The sequence below is a fragment of the Carex rostrata genome, chromosome 18, assembly GCF_964058835.1.
Source record: "Carex rostrata chromosome 18, lpCarRost1.2, whole genome shotgun sequence".
Classification (NCBI taxonomy): Eukaryota; Viridiplantae; Streptophyta; class Magnoliopsida; order Poales; family Cyperaceae; genus Carex; species Carex rostrata.
Genome location: NC_135935.1, coordinates 392,328 through 414,116, shown reverse-complemented (window position 1 = coordinate 414,116; position 21,789 = coordinate 392,328). Strand labels below are relative to the sequence as shown.

The 21,789-nt window shown below is 36.0% G+C and overlaps 2 protein-coding genes across 7 annotated transcripts; one reads left to right on the top strand and one right to left on the bottom strand.

The window, feature by feature from the left end:
• The first annotated feature begins 401 nt into the window (after nt 1–401).
• On the top strand, nt 402–8,191 carry LOC144569743 (uncharacterized). 6 transcript variants are annotated; one of them, XM_078320215.1, is made up of 12 exons: nt 402–901; nt 1,342–1,401; nt 1,517–1,570; nt 2,509–2,841; nt 2,959–3,006; nt 3,130–3,808; nt 3,924–4,162; nt 4,376–4,579; nt 5,792–5,884; nt 6,108–6,215; nt 6,496–6,904; nt 7,925–8,191. In XM_078320215.1, the coding sequence occupies exons 1-12, from the start codon at nt 458–460 to the stop codon at nt 7,945–7,947; spliced, it is 2,694 nt and encodes an 897-aa protein (XP_078176341.1). In that variant the 5' UTR covers nt 402–457; the 3' UTR covers nt 7,948–8,191. The 6 variants fall into 6 exon arrangements, with proteins under 6 accessions (XP_078176341.1, XP_078176340.1, XP_078176339.1 ...); XM_078320214.1 differs by lacking the exon at nt 7,925–8,191 and having other exon boundaries at nt 2,629–2,841; nt 6,496–7,770; XM_078320213.1 differs by lacking the exon at nt 7,925–8,191 and having other exon boundaries at nt 6,496–7,770.
• Nucleotides 8,192–18,140: 9,949 nt separating this feature from the next.
• LOC144569652 (uncharacterized) lies at nt 18,141–20,259 on the bottom strand. The gene is made up of 2 exons (XM_078320112.1): nt 20,060–20,259; nt 18,141–19,711 (listed from the first exon to the last, which is right to left on the bottom strand). The coding sequence occupies exon 2, from the start codon at nt 19,667–19,669 to the stop codon at nt 18,287–18,289; it is 1,383 nt and encodes a 460-aa protein (XP_078176238.1). The 5' UTR covers nt 19,670–19,711; nt 20,060–20,259; the 3' UTR covers nt 18,141–18,286.
• Between the last annotated feature and the right edge of the window lie 1,530 nt (nt 20,260–21,789).

The following is a 21,789-nucleotide window of genomic DNA, read 5'->3' as shown; positions in this document are numbered from 1 at the left end:
AATTATCATTCGTAAAGTTCAATACACATTTATCATTCGTAAAATAATTCAATTTTTTTTACCACGCATTTATTAATATAAAAGACAGCGTAAAATATAATATTTTAATTAAATCAACTTTGTAATCTGTATTAAAACTGTTTAAATTTTCTGATAGAAAAACTTGTTAAATTTGATTGAAATTATTATTTAGTTTATCAAAATTAAAAATCCATAATAAGAATCTTAGTTTTTTTTTAGTGCTCCGTGATATTTGTAAGAGAAACGCAATTGGGCCGTAGATTGCACCAGTCTTAAACTGGATCAGAAAACTATACAGTGTTTATGTTTAGGCCCAGTCTGATTAATCATTAAACAAAGCAAAGAATCAAGCGAGAGAATGCCCTATCGGCTATCCCTATCTAAAAAATGTCACCATAACTCCACCCCGACGCTTTTTCCGACAAAACGCTACAGCATGGCCACCATCGCTTCACAACCGCCGCCGCCAGTACCGAATCCGCCGCTTCCATTGGAAGTACGATGCTTGGGGTGTGGAGAAACCTTAGAAGTCGAACCGGGTTTAACAGAGTTCGCCTGCCCAGATTGTCACACACCCCAAGCCTTACCACCCGAGCTGATGCCACGCAAGCGTAAGGCCTTGCCTCTGATACGCAGCGTTGATTCACGCAAAGTTGTGCAACTACCATGTGGGAGCTGTAGCGTGCTACTGAATGTGCCTTGTGGGTTGTCAACATTTGACTGTCCTACATGCAGGGTTGAACTGGCCGTCGATCAGGAAAAAATGAAGGCGTATCTCGATGGATTTTCTGTTGCAGGGGCTACCCCCGTTGGAGTAACTCCAATGATACCGTGTGCTGTGAGGTTACCTCCCATGGAGGATGTCGAGCCACAGATTCAGGTAATATTTTGTTTTGGGGCTCACAGTTTTGGAAGCAGAGTTTGAGATAGCTAGCAAGTTTCTAATTTATGCAGGGTGATGATTTTTTGTGTCTGCTTGAGCAAAAAGTAGAAACCAAGCCGGGATTTTGAAAAGTACATACTGCACTTGAAATCAAGTAGGCTTAATTGCCAGAAATAATTAGGCATTGGCCTTTTACTAGTAGTGTACAATTTCTGGTTGTCATTATTTCATCAGATTTACCACACTGAAATTGGTTCCCTATATCTGTTCTAAATGGCAATTGTGGCCTTTCATGCCAGAAACTCTGTGGTGGGCCAGGAAGGTCATTCTGGAACAAGTATTCCAGGACCATTATTTTGGCTAGAGTTTCTCTACCTGTTTTGATTCTCATTTTTTTTCTTCTTTTTATTCCTTTTTAAATTTTAATATGTGGACAGATGAATGGAATTCCTCACATCAGCAGGGCACCTATCCCCTTTACCGTTAACGCTGGTCAGGTTAGATTGTGAAAAGCTATAAAAATCTAAAGATTTTTAATTAATTTATCTTCCTTGAGGTTTTAATATTCAATGTGATGCATCTATTTCAGAAAAAATATTTTGAACATGACAGATTGACCCAACAGCTTCACCAGTGGCTGTCTCTGCTTCTGCCTATGTGAACCATGTATGGTAATCTGATTCTCTGGAAATCCATAGATACTGCATAAGAAATTTTCTGTTTACTTTTTGTTGTCACCAGTTGTCAGGGAAATTACTTTGTTTTATACAGGAAATTATTGAAACCAAGGCCTAGAGACCTACAGTACAACTCAGATTGTGTACTGCGGTTATTTAAATAATTTTGAACATCGAGTGACAACTTTGTATTCTCGCTGGACAAATCAAATAGTCAATTAGTTGTGCAAAGATGCAGATACGATGATACGGTTTGCTTCAAAATCGCATGATAAGATAAAGTTCTTTTTTTTTTTACTTAGAAACAATCAGGGAAAAATGACACTGAGTAAGAGATGAAAGTGACTAGGTTTTAGCAGTAACAAGAGTTCATTAACTTATTTTCCTTCTTTTTTTTGGAAGTTATAGGTTGAATAAGTGTAGGAAACCTCAAAACAATAAAAAGGGACTATGGACTATCCGCACAGTCTGAACTTGCGGCTGAGTCATGCTACAGGAATTTTATGGGATTGGGAGTTTTAGGTTATTACCTATCTCTATATTTTGTTGTGTGGGGGCTGTGGTGAGGAGGGCATGCAGCATCATGTCAAACTTGTATCGTTTTAACAGAGAATGCTTGAAAGTTGTGAACTTCTAAATGTATGAATGCAAATAAGTAGGAGGGTGAGTAACTTAAAAGTCTCGCACTGAGTGGACTGCCGAGTGTTATAAATAGAAATATCATGACATGTGAGGTGGCGTATTTGATATGCATGGTATGCATAACATAGGTGTAATCATATCTGATGTGGGTATGATTGTCCAATTGATTTATTGGGTTGACATGGATCATATGTCCCATTTGCTTTATTTGGTTGTAGAACTGGTGTGAGATTTATGGTGGCCTGACCTCATACCTAATATTGTGCTTGCTCTCATAACTTATAGTTCCCCCCATGTGTGGAAATCTACTCAAGCTTCCCTCCAAGGGTTACACCAGTGCAGTCGTGTGTTCAAACCAATACAAGCATCTCTCACACAATTACACCTGTTTCCTCATTGCGTCAGACCAACTTAACCATCCCTGCCACAGCTTCACCAGTCTCATCACGCGTTCAGGCAAATACAAGCACCCCTTCCACAATTACAGCTATTTTCCCGTGTGTTCAGACCAATACAAGCATGCCTCCTGCAGCTGCAACTGTCCCCTCATGTGCTCCGACCAACACAAGCTTCTCCCTCATAAGGACACCTCCCCCCTTATGTGTTACTGCTGAGGAGGTACTTTTCCTTAGTTGCATGCGTAAATATATTAGGTAATTCATTTTTCTTCATATTAAGAAGGGCCCTGTTATATTGTAATCTAAATTGCATATCTATACCCCTCTAACATGACAGGACCGTATGCCATCTCGCTCCATTTCACCTTCTATCAATGTTGAGCAGGTACACGTTATTTTTCTTGTAGGTTTTTTACTGTAGTACATATTGGTTGATCTTGGTTATCTTTTCTTAAGAAACTTTTATCTATCACATGCAAATTGTCTTGGTCTCTTGTTGATTCTACAGGTAGAAGAAGAGGTGGCTCCTACCCCTCCTCCCACATTAGCTTCTACCTCAAAGCGAAGCAAGCAAGGAGAGCAGCAGCTGATGGTCTTCACCACATCATCTCCTCCTGATGATCCGGAGCCTTCACTCAGGCGCAGCAAGCGTTTGGCCAAGTCCCCTGCCACACACAGCACCAGAAACAATGCATCAAAGAATAAGGAAAGGAAACAAAAGCAAGCTGCATCTTCATCAGGTCAGAGTCAACCGGGTCAAAGGGAGCATAATGACAGTCAACCTGAACCTCAAGATATTGGAAGGCACTTGTTTTCTATGGATTTTGTCCAACCTCTTCCTGACTCCCGCCATCAGCATTCAGACATGCATGTACACCCAAATTCTGGCTTGCAACCACACATAGATCCTTCTTCAGAATCACCCCTGCACCCAAGTTCACACTTGCATGCACAGCAGGATTCAAGTCCAGAATCTCATCTGGACCCAAGTTCAAACCTGCAACCCAACTCCGTTTCTGATCCGCTTATAGACCAGAGTCTGGATCATCATATGGAGCATGTTGATACAATTAGTGATGATGAAGGAGACGAGACATATGTTGATGAGCCATATTCTGGCCAGAGTGAGCATGAGTCAGCCAGTTTACAGACACTGAGTGCTCGGAAAGGAAGTGGTGCAACTACAGGTAGAATTAAAATTTAAAAGCAAACTGTTTAACATGAATTAATGGGAATTGCTGAACAAAAACAACCTTGTTCTCTTGTGTGCCCGAATCTGATATTGGGATGGTATTTAACCAGGACGTAGGAGTAGGAGAGTTAGGGGTCTAACACGTTGCATTGATCTCTGGAGCTCATCAGACAATGATCCAGTAGAAATAGAATTCAACCATCTGGGGCAACCTATTGGGAAACAAGCAGCAATGCTTACAAAATTATTGTGCTCCATTGCTCGAGATGGCACGTTGGCACCATTGAATTTTACTGACTGGCGGGCGATTCCAAAAGATTGCAAGAACACAATTTGGTGCCTTGTCAAGGTATCAACTCCCTCTATAGGTCCTTGCTTCATTTGGTAATTTCGTTTTCAGACTTAAATTCCTTTTATTCCCTATTAGGCACAAATTTTTCTCTCTATCCTAAAATTCCCTCTCCTTTTTGTATAGTTGACGACTTGAATTAATAGACCTATAGTCTTTTAAGTTTTACTAATTTAATTGTAACATAACATGTTATTTATATGTTTGATATAGTCGACGTTCAAGGTCGAGGAAGTTAACAGGAAATTCATTATGAGAGCATTGGGTAGACACTGGAGTAGATGGAAATGTTCTTTGAAGCAGCTTCACTATGATACTCATGATAATAGCGAGGACCGCCTAGCAGATGTCGACAAAAGGATTATACCAGCACAGTGGCCCTTTTTGGTTCATTTTTGGAGCTCCGAAGAAGGCCAGGTTGAACAAACTAATATGAAAACTTGGAAATGTCTAATAATAAAAGCAACAGTTTGTCTTGGTTATACCATACTAAAGGATAGGTGCAATCAATGACCAGTTCTGTTATCTCTTAGGTGTCTACTGAAGAATAGATTGAGAAATTGATGCAATCTGTAAGAAAGTGTTGCACTACAAATATATATTTATTAAAGAAATTAAATAGTCATTTTCTTACAGAATGACAACAGTACCCACTGTTTAGTAATATAAAAAAAGAGCCAATAATTAGGGAACCGAAAATTGAAATGTTTAATAACTAGGAAAATTGCAACAATTATCTGCAATCCAACTGGTGTATCATAATAATTTGATATACTTAGTTTGAGAATATATGGCTTGAGGATATGCATGTCACAGCCACATATGACATCTTCACAGAGGCCTTTTGACAACCCAGAATGCCTCTTGTTATTATATACAATGAGTCTGGTTCAAATACAAAAAAAAAAGAATATAACAAATGGGACAACATCTGTGCTCATAGTCTGGGTTTTTATTGACCTACAGCAGTTTGCATTTGCTGGATTTAAATTTTGTTGATATGATTTTTTGATGTTTTTTTCTCTCAAAACACCCACTTTTATCCATTCATTAATTCATATGAACAACTGTACATATATATTTAATATAAAAGAATCAACATATATTTATATTGGGAACCTGTACATTCTGGAGCTTAAAAACAAAAAGTTTATGCATTTAAGTTTTCAAAAGTACTTTTGTGGTGGTGGGGGTGATGATGATGATGATCTTACTAATTATATAGTAATATTCATAGATTGAGTTAGGCATAGGACTGATCAGCCAGCGCTACAGCTCTAAATTCAATTTTTGAGATTCAATGGCTGCTCCAAACTGCTTAATTTGATCTACATAATAAAATATGGTACAAACTAAATTTTACTTTTTCTTAAAAGCATTTAACTATTTTTTGGATAGAGAGAAAATTATTGATTTTTAAAAATTATATACCGTCAAATAGGAATTTGGAGCCATAGCACCGTCCGATTATTCTTGGCATGGCAACATAGCCAACTCTACATATATATGTAAAATGCATTGTATCTTAAATTTTCCAAATTATCATATTGCTGGTATCTACATCTTGTCTGATATGACTACCTGTGCAGATACCCCTTACACCCAATTTCTCGTGCTTTGTACGTGTAGAAACGCAGTGCTGTTGGTAAGGCAAGCAGAAGTACAATGAAGTCTCTACATACTACTGGAAGTAAGAGCTTTGCTCGAATTTGTGAAGAAGAGGTATACTTCTACAGTTTCCTTTCTGAACCCTAGATTTTATCTTTTATTCCTTTATCATTATTCATTTTTGTATTGAACCTGCACATTGATTTGCACTATAAATTTAGCTAAGATCTGGACTCTGATTTTACCTTCTTTAAAATTTATTCTTAACTGCTCTTGAGCTCAAATGTTTGGATCAAGCCAACATTTTGGAATTTGATTTTCATCTTAATGTTTACAGAGGCTGAAGAGGCCTAATAAAAAGGAGCCCAGCCGTGCGGAGATGTTCATTTTGACCCATACAAGGAAAGATGGGACGCCTGTTGATGAAGAAGCAGCCAGAATAATAGTACACTTTCTAATGATTTTTGAATCATTTCTTTTTTAAATTTAATAGGAGAACTGAATTGGTTATGAGGTATAAACCTTTTTGTAAGATGTGTAATTGAGTCACAAGTCGAGTACAGTTTCTAATGGCTTGGGGTTCCATCAATTAGAAAGCAATTTGGAAAATCACATTTCTTTTTTCTTCAAGCAGTTGCCATATACAGATGGTTCAACTTCATTAGAATGGGGCATAGACAATGAATGTGAAATTGCTCCTCTTATTACTCTGTCTTGTGAAACAGTCTCGACTTCGTGAGGAGCTCAAGAAGGCACAAGAATCGAATAGCACAGACACTCATGATGACATTTTAGCTAAAGTACTTCATGAGATGGACAACCCAAGCTTAGTAGGTGGCTATGGCCTTCTCCCTAGCAAGGCCGTGTTGTTGGACGTCAAAGAACCAAGTGGTCCAAGCAGCGATGAAAAAGCCAGGATCATTGCTGAGGCAAGGCGGTTAGCTGATGAGGAGACAAAGCCGGTGAGGGTGAAGATGGAGGAGATGGAGAAGAGGCATGAGGAAATGGCGAGAAGGCACAAGGAGATGATGGAGGAGATGGACCGCATGAGAAGTACCATGATGGCCATGCAACAATCAGTTTCAGCCCAGGACAACACAGGGCCGGTGCTGTTAGGCTCTGGTCGATGCACAGGTTTAGTTTGGTTGTGTAGATTATTTGAGGAGGGTTCCGATACCTCATACTTTTCATACCTCATCATACCTCATATTTTATTTCAAAGTTTAAACTGTCAATCCGAACTACTCAACGTGATATCCATACTAAAATATACTTGGAGACCAAATTTTATAATTTTGGAAAATTATTTACTATTTTTTAGATAGAAAATTATTGTTTTTGAAACGGTCCATAGACAGTGATTTTGTACCTATCTTGAAAAAAAAGTAAAACTATTTCAAAAATTATAAAATTTCATCCTCAAGCATATTTCAGTATGGATATCATGTTTAGCGGTTCGGATCAACAATTTAGACTTTGAAAACTAATATATTAGATATGAGGCATGATGAGGTATGAAAGACATGAGGTATTGGAACCCTCCTCAGATTATATTTAGGGTTTCTTACGTTTGCTAGGATGATCAGATGTACCCTTATTCCCAACAAGCAATCAACAAACATAATTAATGACTCAGTAAACTTGGAATAAATATAATGCAAATTAGAAAGTGGGGTGAATTATGATTGATGCTTAATTGGTAAGCCCAGTATTCTCAACACCTTGCAAAATCTCAAAACTGAAACAGTCGTTATATAGACAAGGTTAGAAAGTAAACAAGACTTCAGATAGGGGGCCAAATATAATAAGCTGCATCACAACCAGAGGAAGAAAAGAAAATGCAGTTGTGTGAAGAGGCTGGACAAGTGCTGGCATTAAATTACTCCTAAACTTCCATGACGCTCTAGGTAGAGATATGACATATAAAAAAGAAAAGTTAAAATAAAGAGGACTCTAAAATAAGGAATATTCCGTGGAACCACATGTTTTTTAATGGATAAATTGGATATCCGGCCAGTTTTGGCCTAGTTTGAAGGCTCTAACTAGGTGGAAAGAAATTATCTTCATGATGATCGACTATCAAATTGGCCTAGTTTTTGGCCTATTTTGAAGGCTCTGGCGGATATGATATATGATTCTTTGTGTGTTTTGTAGGCACTCAACATAACCGCCGCTGAAGATCAATGCAGTTTCTCTGGAACTTTGGATGATCAGATCACAACGCCTAAAATTCCTGGTTTTTTATTTATGTTTTTCTCATGCTGGGTAATATTCTATCGACTTTTGTTGTTTGTGGTTTTGAGTTTAGATCATGAGCTGATCTGTTTATTGTGTAGCCTGTCAGGTACGTTTACTAAATAGATTACTTTGGTGCTAAGTACGAAACTTGTAAATACACTTTCTTTTTAATATATTTGTTGCCAACAATTGTCGCCAACCTTCAAAAAAAAAAAAAAAGTTCTCGATCTCATGCATAGTACAATGTTGTCAGGGGCTTGTTTGCTGTTGACCTCATTTTTTCTGTTTTGAAATTTCGAAGAAAAGGAAATTCAACAGTCATCTATGAAATAGTCGGTGTAAAGTTAAAGCTAGTGTTAGTACTGTTAGCCCCATGATTTTCAAGAATGCTATTTGTATCTCAGGTCGAGGCGCAATTATACTGCGAAATTGATCTGATTATTTTACGGTGGGTTGTAGGGATCTCAAAAGGTTGACCGCATACGTCACGGTTCTCTCACGGTACTGCACGTGTGCAGATCTGTGTTGTGACTCGCATGTGGACATGGTGTGACTAATGTACCGTGACCATTCTTTCAATTTAATCACGTCGCGACACGTTTTTAGAACTCTAATGGATTATGTGCAATATGTGCAAGTGAAGTTAACATGATTTAACTCTTGTTATAATTGATATTTAAAGTTAAAAATCTAACATTCGATGTGATCTACATGATGTTTTTCATGCACATATACAAGGAGGATGAAATATGTTGCAATTTATCATTCTTTAAAATATTTAAAACTATATTTAACTTATGATATCAAGTGAATGCTGATGGAACACAATTTAATCTGAAAGCAATTTATAAGATTAATTGACAACATATCAAAAATTTCTTGCATTCTTAAAATTTTGCTGCCTACTTTTACGATCTTCGGTGGCCGAATTTTTTATTAATAGAAATAAAATAAAAAAATTATCGAAAAACGAGATTACTGTTGATTTTTTTCGAAATATAAGTATGACGGGTTGTGAAAACCCGTCCACCGGACGGGTCTAATTATCCCGTCCGGATTATCCGTTAATCCCATCCGTTTAATCACTCGTTTAATCACTTCGACTTAAAAAAAAAAAAAGAGAGAAACCCGGACGGATTTAGAGGGCCCGTTCCGAAAAAAAAGACAGACGGGTTAAGGTGTCCCGTCCAGACCAAAAAAAAAAAAAAAAAAAACTGACCGAGTTAATACAACCGTCCCCACCCGAATGAATTACATGCATCACATAACAATATGTTGCGTCCATGCAAATTTGCATTACAGCTGTTTTTCCTGGACGTACTCCTACAAATTTCTCAAATTTTCAATTGAATATATTTGTTACAGTTTGTTATTTTGGACATTAAACTAATATGAATAAAAATATTTATTTTGGTAAGGAGCATTAGGTCTTAACTGCATTGTTATCCCTATTTAAAATATATTGAGCATTTGGCACCAACAGAACCCAACTGGGTTCGAATCCCGCTTTCAGCAGAAAAAAAAAGGGTGCGCGGTGCATAGCCTCGGTCCACAGGCGCCGTGAGTAGTTCAGAGGCGCAGTCCACGGGTGCGGCGCGCGGTCTACAGGCGCTGGGATCATATGCGGCGCGACCAGTGCATGCTTAAGTGTTGAAGTGCATAATTTGAAAAATTCATCTATGTGCGATCTGAAAATTCAACGGCTGAGCATCCTTCCGAAAAAAAAAAAATCAGGACCCTTGCAGGATCTAGACATTAAGCTCCTTAATAAGGAGGATATATATATATATATTTGAGCAAAGCTAGGGTGTGATGTGCTCACCAAGAGAGTTTGGTGAGCACAATTCCAAAAGTATATCGGATCGATTTCAAATGTCAAATCCAAACCGTTGAAATCTATGTATATCATGAGTGATGCACGTACATGCAAAATTTTGAAAGTTTCGAGATTATTTGATACAAGGTCAAGCGATCAAATAAATGAACTTTTTATAAGCTAATTTATAAGTTGTTTAATATATTCAATTTTTATCATTCCTTTGACCGCTTGATCTTGTAACAAATAAAGTCAAAACTTTCAAAATTTTACATGTGCATGCATCACTCATGAAATACATGGATTTCAACAGTTTGAATTTGATGTTCGAAGTTGATCCGATATACTTTTGGAGTTGTGCTCACCAAACCCTCTTGGTGAGCACATCACACCTTAGCTTTACTCTATAAATTTATATTTGTGTAATTTAAACATGAATTCAAAAATAATGACATTGATTAGCACTAATGATATTCCTCTTTTTTTTTATGAATGTCAGACATGAAAAGTTATTGAATGGGTTGCACTATGTAGGGTTGCACAAAAAGTTCGTAGTTCGTGATTCGATTTGAATTTGATTCAAAAAAAGTTTGCAATTAATTCAATTTGAAATTAGTTCGTTTTGAAACAAATCAAACCAATTTGGTTCGAATCTTATTCAAACTCAAACTCGGTATAATTTGTTCAAAATTGATTCGCGAACTATTTAGGCTCGAATCTCAAATAATGCAACTAATGGATTCAACCATTAATCTTTAATAATGCGGGAACCAAACTTATATAAGAGCTCAAAATTGTTAATATAATTGTAACTTATAATAGGAAAATATTCCAGCATCGTAACAAATTAACAATAAAATAAGTTTTATTTGGCTATGTTCATGCCGTGATTTTAGTCAATCTAGCAACGCAAGGAAATCTTGAGCTGGCCCGTAATCCATCAGTGTGAATTCGTGAAAGGTAAAAGGAAACCGTGTGAATTTTGTTCCGTGAGAAAAAAATTAATGCATAAACTACCGGTATAACTAGGGCTACCAAAAAGATTTGTAGTTCGTAATTAATTCGATTCTAAATTAGTTTGTTATAAAATAAATCAAATCAGTTCAGTACATATCTTATTCAAAATCAAACTGAGATAAATTTGATTTGGTTTGATTCGTTTGTAGCCCTAGCACTAAAAAGTAGTAATGAGCTGATTGATTGAGCCTAGCTACCAGAAATTCTAATTCAGCCTGTTATTTCAAAAATCTGATTTTTATTTGTCAGTTTTATGATTTTGTACCTAAACTTTTAGGTCCAATCTAGACTATGGAGTCCATGATTTTTAAAGCATTTTGTGAATTTTCAAATAGGTCCGAATTGACTCGAATTCAGATCAAACGGTACGATTCTAAATTCACTAATTACGTTACTTCAGAGGGGGACGGATTGTATTAACCCGGCCAGTTTTTTTTTTGTTTTTTGTTGTTGTTGTTGTTGTTTTTTTTTTTTTTTGCGTCTGGACGGGACGCCTTAACCCGTCCGTCTTTTTTTTTTGGGACGGGCCCTCTAAATCCGTCCGGATTTTTTTTTTTTTTTTTACGTCGAAGTGATTAAACGGAGGGGATTAACAGATAATCCGGACGGGATAATTAGACCCGTCCGGTGGACGGGTTTTCTAAACCCGTCATACCTATATTTCGAAAAAAACCAACAGTAATCTCCTTTTTCGATAATTTTTTATTTTATTTCTATTAATAAAAAATTCGGTCTTCGGTGGTGGTGATAACAATTTGCTATATAATTTCAGAAATGAACCCTTATTTGTGGCGCGGGGAACACCGCTGCGAACACATGCGAAAAATATGTCTATTGAGCATCTTCAATTTTATAATTAGAAAAGATATTTTTTTTTCTACTACATCAGCATCTTCAGTGATTATACTTCAATTACTTTCAAAACATCTTCATTAATAAAATACATTCTTATTTTAATGCGAAATTTTTATTAATGTCCTCCCAAAATTTTTTTAGCAAATATGCCCTCCGGACCTAATTTTTTTTATAAATGCCCTAACCACCCCAGTGAGGGGTGGATCAAACACCAAACCGCCCCTCAGTGGGGCTGTCCGCTCTAGATCAAACTGCTCTCCAGTGGGGTTTGATTTGATATTGCCTATTTATTGAGCGGTACCCATCCCGTTTTTTCACCATCTCATTTCAATTTTTTTGCCCCCCTCTCTCTCTCTCATCTATCTCTCGTATGTTATAGGATACCTGACAAAGAAAGATCAGTACCAATATTTGAGGAGATGAGAGACTAACAAGAGCTTATGGTCTAGGTAGCTAGGGTGAAGGACCTAACCGTGAAGTCCGAATTACTTAGACACGTTATTAATTCACGAAAGTGACTCTTAATGACATATTAGGTTAGAAACCTCATCAAATCATACATGAACTCGAACAAATACCGAATAGATATAATTAGCAAGGAATTGTAGACCGAATGCCCCTAGACCTTCTCAACTAGAAAGAAAACCAATCTTTATTTTCTCTATTTACTTTAATTATTTTAAAATTTCTCTCTCTCGGGTATTGAACCCAAATCTGGGAATTGTTAGAACAACCCCCCCAATTTACTTTTATTGCACTTTACTTTATTTTATTTTCTGAAATTTATTACTAAAGTTTAAGCATAATAATTAAACACACTCCCTGTGGATCGATACCTGACAATATGCTACACGGTAGGATTGTATACTTGCAATCTGAACCAAAAAAAATGTATTTAGGGATAAAAGATACAGCTAATTGTACTGAAAGCTTTTTACCATACCCTTTGCCAATATGGATAACCAAGTCTAAGTCATACCGATTGGAGTTTACACCAGTCTTTTCATATATCATTTGCTTAAGTTCCAGAAATGTTGTATTTTCATTAACCTGGAAGCCATATGTTGCATCTTTCGTGTACTATGCTCCCTCCACACCCCAAGTAATCTTTCCGTCCACATACAATGCAATTAACATTTTTTCTTTAACGAACTGCATTATCCAATAAACATTTATCAATTATATATTAATTTAAAAAGTGAATTATTATTTTTTAATTTAAAATATAGTAATTAAAAAATATAAATAAAAAAAACTACCTGCAATTGCCAAAAAATCGTTCGAAATCGCCTTCCTCTTCTTCCTCTTTCTTTCTCTTGAGTTAGAATGATTTGTGAGTAGTCAAGAGAGAAAAAAAATGGTATAATATAGTGTTTTCATAGCGGACCGCCTCTTTGTGGGGCGGTCTGGTTCAAACAACTGACCGCCAGGTTGTGGAGAGGTCAGGTCTCAAGAGCAAATCACCAGGATGTGGGGCAATTAAGGCATTTATAAAAAAATTCAGCCTGGATGACATATTTGCTATTTTTTTTGGAGGGTATTAATAAAAATTTCGGTATTTTAATGTAAAGTATTTTTATCTTTACAATTTAATTGCATTTTTGAAATTAGTACTTAACAATAAATTAATAATAATTATAAATGATGATTTGACACTTTTAAAATAAACATTAATGTATTGAAATTGCTAAATTAATTATACTTCGTATCCTGCAATTTAAATTTTGATTTTTATCTTTATATATGCTAATTTTTATTTTAATGATTTCGTGCTCTATAAAAATGAGACTTTACGAGTTTTTTGCATTTAGACATTAATAAAAATTGCAATTGTCTATAGAAATTGACTAATTCTATAACTATTTATAGCAAAATATTATAAATTTCAATTTTTTTAATAATATTTTTTTAATAATAATACTGTCTAAATATTCTAAGAAAATAATTACTTATACTAAAATGTTTTTCTATACGAAGTCTAAGTAATTGCTTATGTAATTTGATATTTTTAATATGAAATAAAATTTATATTTGAAATTTGCAGGCTCAATCAACCAGAAACAGCAATTCATCTATTTTTGCAATGCAGCTTTGCCACTTGCCAGGTCCGTTTGGATGGGGCTCGGTCGAACCACCAACTGCACTGGTCTGACAATTGCAATTCAAGCAGCTTGGGAAAAGGAGGCTATCTCGGATCCAATTCTCACGGCCTGTGCAATTTGGGAGATTTGGAAGAGCCGAAATAAGAAGATTTTTGAGAATAAGATGGTGCCAATGGATGTCACAGTATAGTGGATTGTGGAAGAAGCGACGCTCTGGAGGAAGTTTTGTTAATTAAGTTGTGATGAGAAAAGATGAGAATGAATTTCATTTTAGTAATCTTTGCTGTTGAAAAGTGAGGTACTTTACAAGGAAAAGAGCTGTAGGTTTTATGTGGAGGGCTTTATGATTCTTGCTTATAGTGGGTACTGGATCGCTATAATGTAACCTCTATAATTTTCTTTTATAATATTATAACTGACAGCAGCTGTCAGTTCTTTCAAAAAAAAAAAAAAATTTACATAATATTATATGGAATTATATAATATCAAATGAAATTTAACATAATATTTAAAAATCTAAAATCATATAATATTATGTGAAATTATATTTGATGTTTTTAATATTTTTATGTTAATTTAAATTTCAAAAATACAAAATATTATTGTATACAATAAATAAAAATTGAGATATAGTAGAAAGTTGTGTGGGTTTTTTGGTTCGTGTTGATGACTCTCAGTCGAGAGAGCTAGGGTTTGATTCACGCCAATGGCATTACTTTTCTAGCTTTTATAGAAGTAAAAATTAACAAAAAAAAAAAAACGTTTCATGGAGGGACCTCTAGAATAGAAGCCGAATACTCTCGCACTGTCACCACTGCGTAGCGCAGATGGTAAAGACACCCCACTCTCCTTTGAGAGATGTGGGTTCGATCCCAGTCAAAGGCTAGAAGATGTGTGAGTGTGTGGGGCCTATGGGCATATCTCAAAAAAAAAAAAAAAATACTCTCGCACTCCGCTAGAGCTCCATTATTCATCTACTAGCTTTTCTAGCGGTAGTTAAACATTTAAATAAGTGTGCTGGATGAAGGATGCTCTGGTTTTACTTTTCCATCTTTTAAATTTTGTTAATTTTGTTGAATGAGCAATGATGAAGCTACGAAATCTTATGTAATATTGCAAGCACGTAAATTGGAAAATGCTGTGGAATACAAGCCTAAGGGCATGAATTTTTGCAAAAAAAAAAGTTAAACACTTAAATTAGTCTCTGCCAATGACTTTTTCAGCGGTAGTCGCTAAAATCTATTGTTGGAAATACCAGCGGTAGAGATATTTTTGGAAATTTTTGCAAACTGAGAGCAACTTTGGAATTTCTTTTTTCTGAGGATATGAATACAAATTTTGGATCACTGATGCAATATTTAATGATAGTTAAATTTGATGAAACCTAATTGTTAGATCATCTATGTGTCAGAAAAAAAGTACCTATAAATTTTATTTTATTTTATTTTATTTTAGTTAGTTTAAAAAAGGTATTATCAAAATGAAGATAACTATGGTCACGTTATCCCTCTCCATTATACAAAGGTGGTAAAAACGAGGCTTATGCAATATGCAGCTGTACTAATATCTACGTTTTTAATAAATTTAACAAAATATTGCATGCAAAAACAACTCGTGTGCTGCAAATATCATTTTAGTATAGTGAGAAAACTTAATTTGGTTCGATTTGACTTAGAGCAGAAAGAACTCACGATGAACAATAAAAAAAATCGAGCAAACGATTGTGATTTAATATAGGGAAAATTGTAAAAATGCCACTACAAAACCGTGGAAATGTGAAAATGCCACTCCGAACTTTGAAATTGAAAAAATGCCACTCCAAACTTCAATAATTGTGAAAATGCCATTATTGCTGTATTCTAATACTATTTTTATTAAGAATTAATTGAAAAATACTGTTTTAGTATATGTATTTATGTATTTCCAATTTTGCCCTCCATACAATTGTGAAAATGCCATTATTTGCCACCGTACCCTCCAGTTCAGGCTTTTTCTCACGTGAACCTAAGAACACGCGAACCTCTCCTAATCGTCGCCGCCTCCTCCTAGTTGCCGCCTCATCCTCCTCCTCTACCCAGCAGTAACTCTAATCGACTCCCGAGGTTTGAATCCGAGGCAACCTGAAAATCAGTCTCGTAGCTCACCATAAAAGGTATCAAGCAATCTGCTATTAATATATTTTTGTGATTTTGTGTATGAAATTTTCCCGAGGTTTAGACATATTGAGAAGAGACTAACTAAGATGCATAGTACAGTACTGAGTTATTACTGGTACAACAAAACAATTGGTCATTGGTATTTCCCTTGTTTTAATTGCTTTGATTTCTTCGCCAATGGTCACCAGAAAAGACAGTCCCGGAGAAATTTTAGGTTACCAGTATGTACTGGTAAGCTATAAAACAGTCAAAGAGAAAAAGATCTCGTCAATTGGCATATGAACCACTTCTTGAGGAACTACTTGAGTCTGAATCTGTAAAAGAGAAAAAGATCTCGTCAATTGCAATAAATACAATTTGAATGTAAATAACTGCACATGGCAAGAAACTGTAGGGACCACCAGTAAAAAAAAATATTGGCCAAGATATTAAGGAACATGAGCGGTTCTAATCTTTATCTTGATTGAACAATATTTTTTACTCCCCAAGATTTTTTTTGTTCAGGATGCATCGCCATCAGTCCTCGGCTAGGAACTCTACGCAATCGATTTCATTCTCCACTGCCCAGCCAAGTGATAGTCGATTGCCAATCGTGCAATGCCCGAATTGCAGGATCGATGTGAAGAGGCTTGTGAGCGGTACCATGGCAAATCCACAGAGAGTATTTTATAAATGCATAAACAACAAAAGGTAGTGGATTTTTAACAAATTATCTCTAGGTGGTACTTTTGCATCTGGCCTAATAGGTCTAATCTAGTTGGATTGCCTAATAGGTAATTTTCCAATGAAGTTATTTGAGCATGAAATGTATAATTTGGTGTTATTGACAAAAGACTATATTTTCAAATTCATATCAAGTGACAGTTTTCAATTTCTTTCCAATTACTGAGATTTTTGTTTGTTCATTTTACAGAATACATTTTCATGCAAGTTCTGGATGTGGGAAGAGGACTATGAGGCATATCTTCGTGACATTAGAGTTGTAGGCATGGAGAGTGACTCCGAGCATGACCTATCCAAAGGCGCTCGATTTGATAATGATATTAGAAAATTGAAGAAAAAAATCTCTCAAATTGTTGCATTAGCGGACAAGATAATATTTCTTCTTGTTATAAATGTTGTTGTGATGATGATGATTGGTATTTTGATTGTAATTATGTGCAAGTAGTGTAGCAATGTATTTAGGAATGATTGATTATGATTAGTATTTTTCTAATGATGTTTAGGTACAACTTCTAGCAAAGAACATGTATGTTTTCTAATGATGTTTAGGTACACCTATCTTGAGGAATAATGATAGGAACATTAGATGTAATTATGCATAGACTGGTTATTGTTGCTGATCAGTTAGTCTTTTATAAATTTGGAGTCAATATATGTCTGGCATTGTGCCGAAATACCTACATGAAACAAACCCAAATATACAATTCTCCCTATTAACAATCTATCTATTGTGCCGAAATTTACATAATCACGGAAACTCGGATCCTTGCTTATTGAACCAAAATGCAACTTTAGTATCAAGCACCGAAATCGCAAATTACAAAAAAAAAATTGAACCAAAATGCAACTTTAGTATCAAGCACCGAAATCCCAAGTTAAAAAAAAATTGAAGCACCTGAAAAAAAATCACACGTTTACCAACTTTAGCAAATTGATTCCTCTAGTGCAACACCTCTGAATAGGGCATGAAAAGTGACAAATATTACAATCTTGCCAAATATTACAATCTTGCAACCAACTAAAGTACACAAGTCTGACAACCAACTATTACACTTTTGCAAATAAGTCAACAAAAGTAACAAAATAGCAAAAAATTGAAACAACAGCTTTGCAAACAACTTGTTCTCCTCTGAGTTGTCCTGCTAAACATTAAGAGTAACAACTTAAGATAAATAATGTTTGAGAGCATCAAAAATAATTGTGGCATCTGCTGCTATTAGTTGCTAATTCTAGGCTTCTTTTGTTCAAGGAATATATTCTAAATCATTTTTTTTTACTAATGACCACAAGTGTGCATCTGCTGCCATTTTTTATATTTAAGAAAACTTTTAGAAATTCTATCACTTTGTTCAACAATTTACCTTCTAATATACATGTACCATGTAGATGCATCTTATGCTAAGCATTGGGGTCATTAGAATGACATTTACCGCTTATTGATGCATTTCTAAAATGACATTTACCTCTTATTGGTGCTTGGTCTAGAATTTTGAGCATTCTCAGCATCCTCGAAAATACTAGCTTTGCATGTCCTTTCTTGATGGCCAAATTGCTTGCATCTCTTGCATTTTTGTCTTCTTGTCCTCAACTCCAAACAACCAGGAATCCTCTACTTTCTAGGCCTACCGGGTGGTCTTTTCATTAGAGGTGGCTCCACTTTGAATCCAGGATCATCCGTTACCCATTGTGACTTGTCAATCATAGGTCTGATCACACCCTCGTATGCAACTCTGAATTTAGCAATTGAGAAATACTCATGCACATAATCCTCTATACATGCTCCTCTAAGTGTGCAAATGAACGCAATAGTATGCATGCATGGCTTGCTAGTAAGTTGCCACTCTCTACATGTACACTCTTGTCTATCCAATTCCACCGCATGCCTCCGTGGCCTGCCTTTCGAGTCCATTCCACTCACCTCCGCGCAGTTATTACCACCTCGACTGATTTTGACCTTACTTATGTTCCTACTCTTTGCATTCAATTGTTGGATGACATTGGGAACAATAACACCTTGAAATTTATTCCCTATTGGTCTTCTTTTGGCAAATGTTACCATTATCAATTGCCTAATCTGATCAACGAGATCAATGATATGCAAACCCTTATACTCTTTGATCCAACTATTAAAACTCTCCGATATGTTATTATTCACATAGTTACACTTTGTTAGCTCAGAGAACCTACTCCTACACCAAAGGTGCTTGTGATTCTTCCCGATAAATTCAATAGCTGCTGGTGCTCCTTCGTTAATCATACTCAAGTGGTATTCGCTCTTCTCTATGGTGTACGCCTTTGCTGCGGGCCACATGTGAGTATCAAAGATCTCACCATGGAACTTCTTTTTGAAGTTTGACATCAAATGTCTCATGCATTCTCTATGCTTAGAATCGGGGAATACGCTTGCAATAGCATTTCCAAGTCCCTTTCCTGCATCTGAAGATATTGCCAAGCCCGGTGGAGTTCCAATTGCCCTTTTCAGCTGAGCCATGAACCATCCCCAATTTTCGTTTGTTTCCAAGTCAAAAACTCCATATGCAACTGGATAGAACCAGTTGTGCCCATCAACACCTGCAGCAGCTGCCAGCTGACCCTTATACCTGCCCGTCAAATGAGTTGAATCAATGCCCAAATATGGTCTACATCCATGTAGAAACCCATTGATACATGGTTTCAGAGCCACAAATATCTTGCTAAACACCATCTTATTGCCAACCCTTTTACAATCTATCTCAACAACACTCCCAGGACATCTTTTCTCCAACTCACCCTTAAAATTGTACATCAATTGAAAGCTTTCCTCCCACGATCTGTGGATCTGACCAAGAGCAGCTTTCCTTCCCAACCAAGCCTTGTCATAAGACACCTTGACATGAAACTCGTCTTCTAACTTATTCTTTACAGCCTTGGCTCCAGCTGAGGGATTCTTTCTTAACCAATCTCCCACTCTATCTGATACCCAAGAACTAGAAGCCATTTTTCCGTCAACCATGGTGGTGGATGGGCAAGAATGATCATGTGGTAATACCTTCACCTGTAATTACAAACAAAAGTTTTTGTTATATTTACATATTCATCACATATTTGAATCATAAATGTATGTGTCTCAATTATGCATGCATACCATGAAAGTGTTGGGTTTCGAGGTAACCAAAACCCGTTTAGGCTTAAGCTGCGGAATGACCGTAGAACAAAAATTTCTACGGCCAACTTAAGCTCAGGATTAAACGGGGTATGTCAGGAAACTTTCCAAGGCGGTCCACCTTTAGTATTCCTTTGGCATCAAAACCCAATTTAATCCTTTTACAGATATATTCCATGATTGATTTCTAAAACTTTAATCTACTTACCAATTAAATAGATTAATATAGCATATTTATACCTTGTTTCCAAATCACAGTTGGAATGCAGACCGAGCGAGTAGAGCTACATCACGGGAATGATTCTCCTCGGAGCATCAGACGTCTGATGCCTCTATCGGTTATCCACCAGGACTAACCGGAGAGCGGTTTATTTCTTTTGCCAGAAATACTATAAACCGCGAAATTCTGCAAAAACACTATTCACGAAGAAAAAGACGAAAACCCGTAAACACGAATTTTTGGTTGCTCAGTTTCATCAATAAGCAAAACTGACATACCGCGAAATTCGGTAAAACACTATTCATCAATTCCGTAAATATACTTCACAACAACCCGCAAGATTATACGTCAACTACGTATAACTTTCTTTTCTCAACCGAAACACTATTTGAGAGAGAAACCGAGAAAAAAAGAGAAAATACCGATTCGTTTCGACATGAAACGGTATGAGTGAATTAGTGAGTTTTTCTCTCTACCCCTCCACCCCTATTTATAGGGTTTAGGGTCATTTGCCAAAAGACCAAAATGCCCTCCAAGTTTGGCCTATTAACAAGATATGTCATTGAATGGATAAGGATGATGACATGTCATGTGGATAGGATCGATGACGTGTCATCTGGATAAGATCGATGACATGTCATGCGGATAAGGACGAATCTGAAAAGACCCGAATGCCCTCGGCCCGAATACAAATAATATTCGTATAATTATTCTGAACAATTATATATTTTTTTTTTGCGGTTGTTGTTTCGGTAATTTATACAACGTGTCCTGCACATTTATAAATTAACCGGTTAACTTTTATACAACGTGTCACACACGTTTATAAATTAACCAATATTTTTGCTTGTTATTTTTATATAACATTTATAATTTAATTATAACATGTATAATTAATTATAACCATCTTACTATTGATCATAACCAATTTATAATCAATCACAATAAGATTCTCCGATTAACTCCTATATGGTGTGACCCAATAGGATCTGTGTTATGTTGGTAAACATAGTTAAAACTGTTTTAACTTCTATAATCATGAGCGGCATCTGGCAACACATTATGACCATCCAATTACACAGACGATGCTGTACAGTACAATATCACGATCCAGTAAACAATTTACTTGTGTCTGTTCTTCTGTCTCATAGCTATCAGATTAGTTTCAAGGTAGATGTGTGTCATCCTTGCTAACTGAATCTTTTCTTGATCTTGAGCAGATTATCAAATATAATTACTATTGTAATTATACCGCTAGCAGATAATCTTACTCTATCAAGGGGTCCAGTGATGCTATAGCTCGTATAAAATACGAGGGACAAATAGTATTCTTGGTAAACTATCACTTCCTCAGCTAAGCTATACATATGGAAAAGCCACCGTTATGACTGCTTTTTATGGACATCGGTAGATAACAATTACACATACATATTTCTCAGTGGGAACGATAAATACCTCATACTGTAGAACGTGACACTGAATAAAACATAAATGACACGAACACAATTCTATTTAATGTTTCATTCAGGGTCTGTCAAATACCATGTTCCTAAAACATGTATCTATGTGATTAAAATGACATCTCGTGTCAGGTGGTTTGTAAAACTTAACCATCTTTTAATTCACATACTAACCTTATCGCGGTAATTAGTGTTCCTGCTAATTACCTTGGTCAGTGACCTTTTAAGAGTATATATCATCTATATTATGGAGTTTCACAATTTCAGTCATGAACTCGAAATGATCCATA

Coding starts and splice junctions, on each gene's coding strand:
- LOC144569652 (XM_078320112.1), bottom strand. CDS start 19,669: ATGGTTGACGGAAAAATGGCTTCTAGTTCTTGGGTATCAGATAGAGTG.
- LOC144569743 (XM_078320213.1), top strand. CDS start 458: ATGGCCACCATCGCTTCACAACCGCCGCCGCCAGTACCGAATCCGCCG. Junction 3,007..3,129: donor CTTCTATCAATGTTGAGCAG/GTACACGTTATT, acceptor TTGATTCTACAG/GTAGAAGAAGAGGTGGCTCC. Junction 6,216..6,495: donor AAGAAGCAGCCAGAATAATA/GTACACTTTCTA, acceptor CTTGTGAAACAG/TCTCGACTTCGTGAGGAGCT.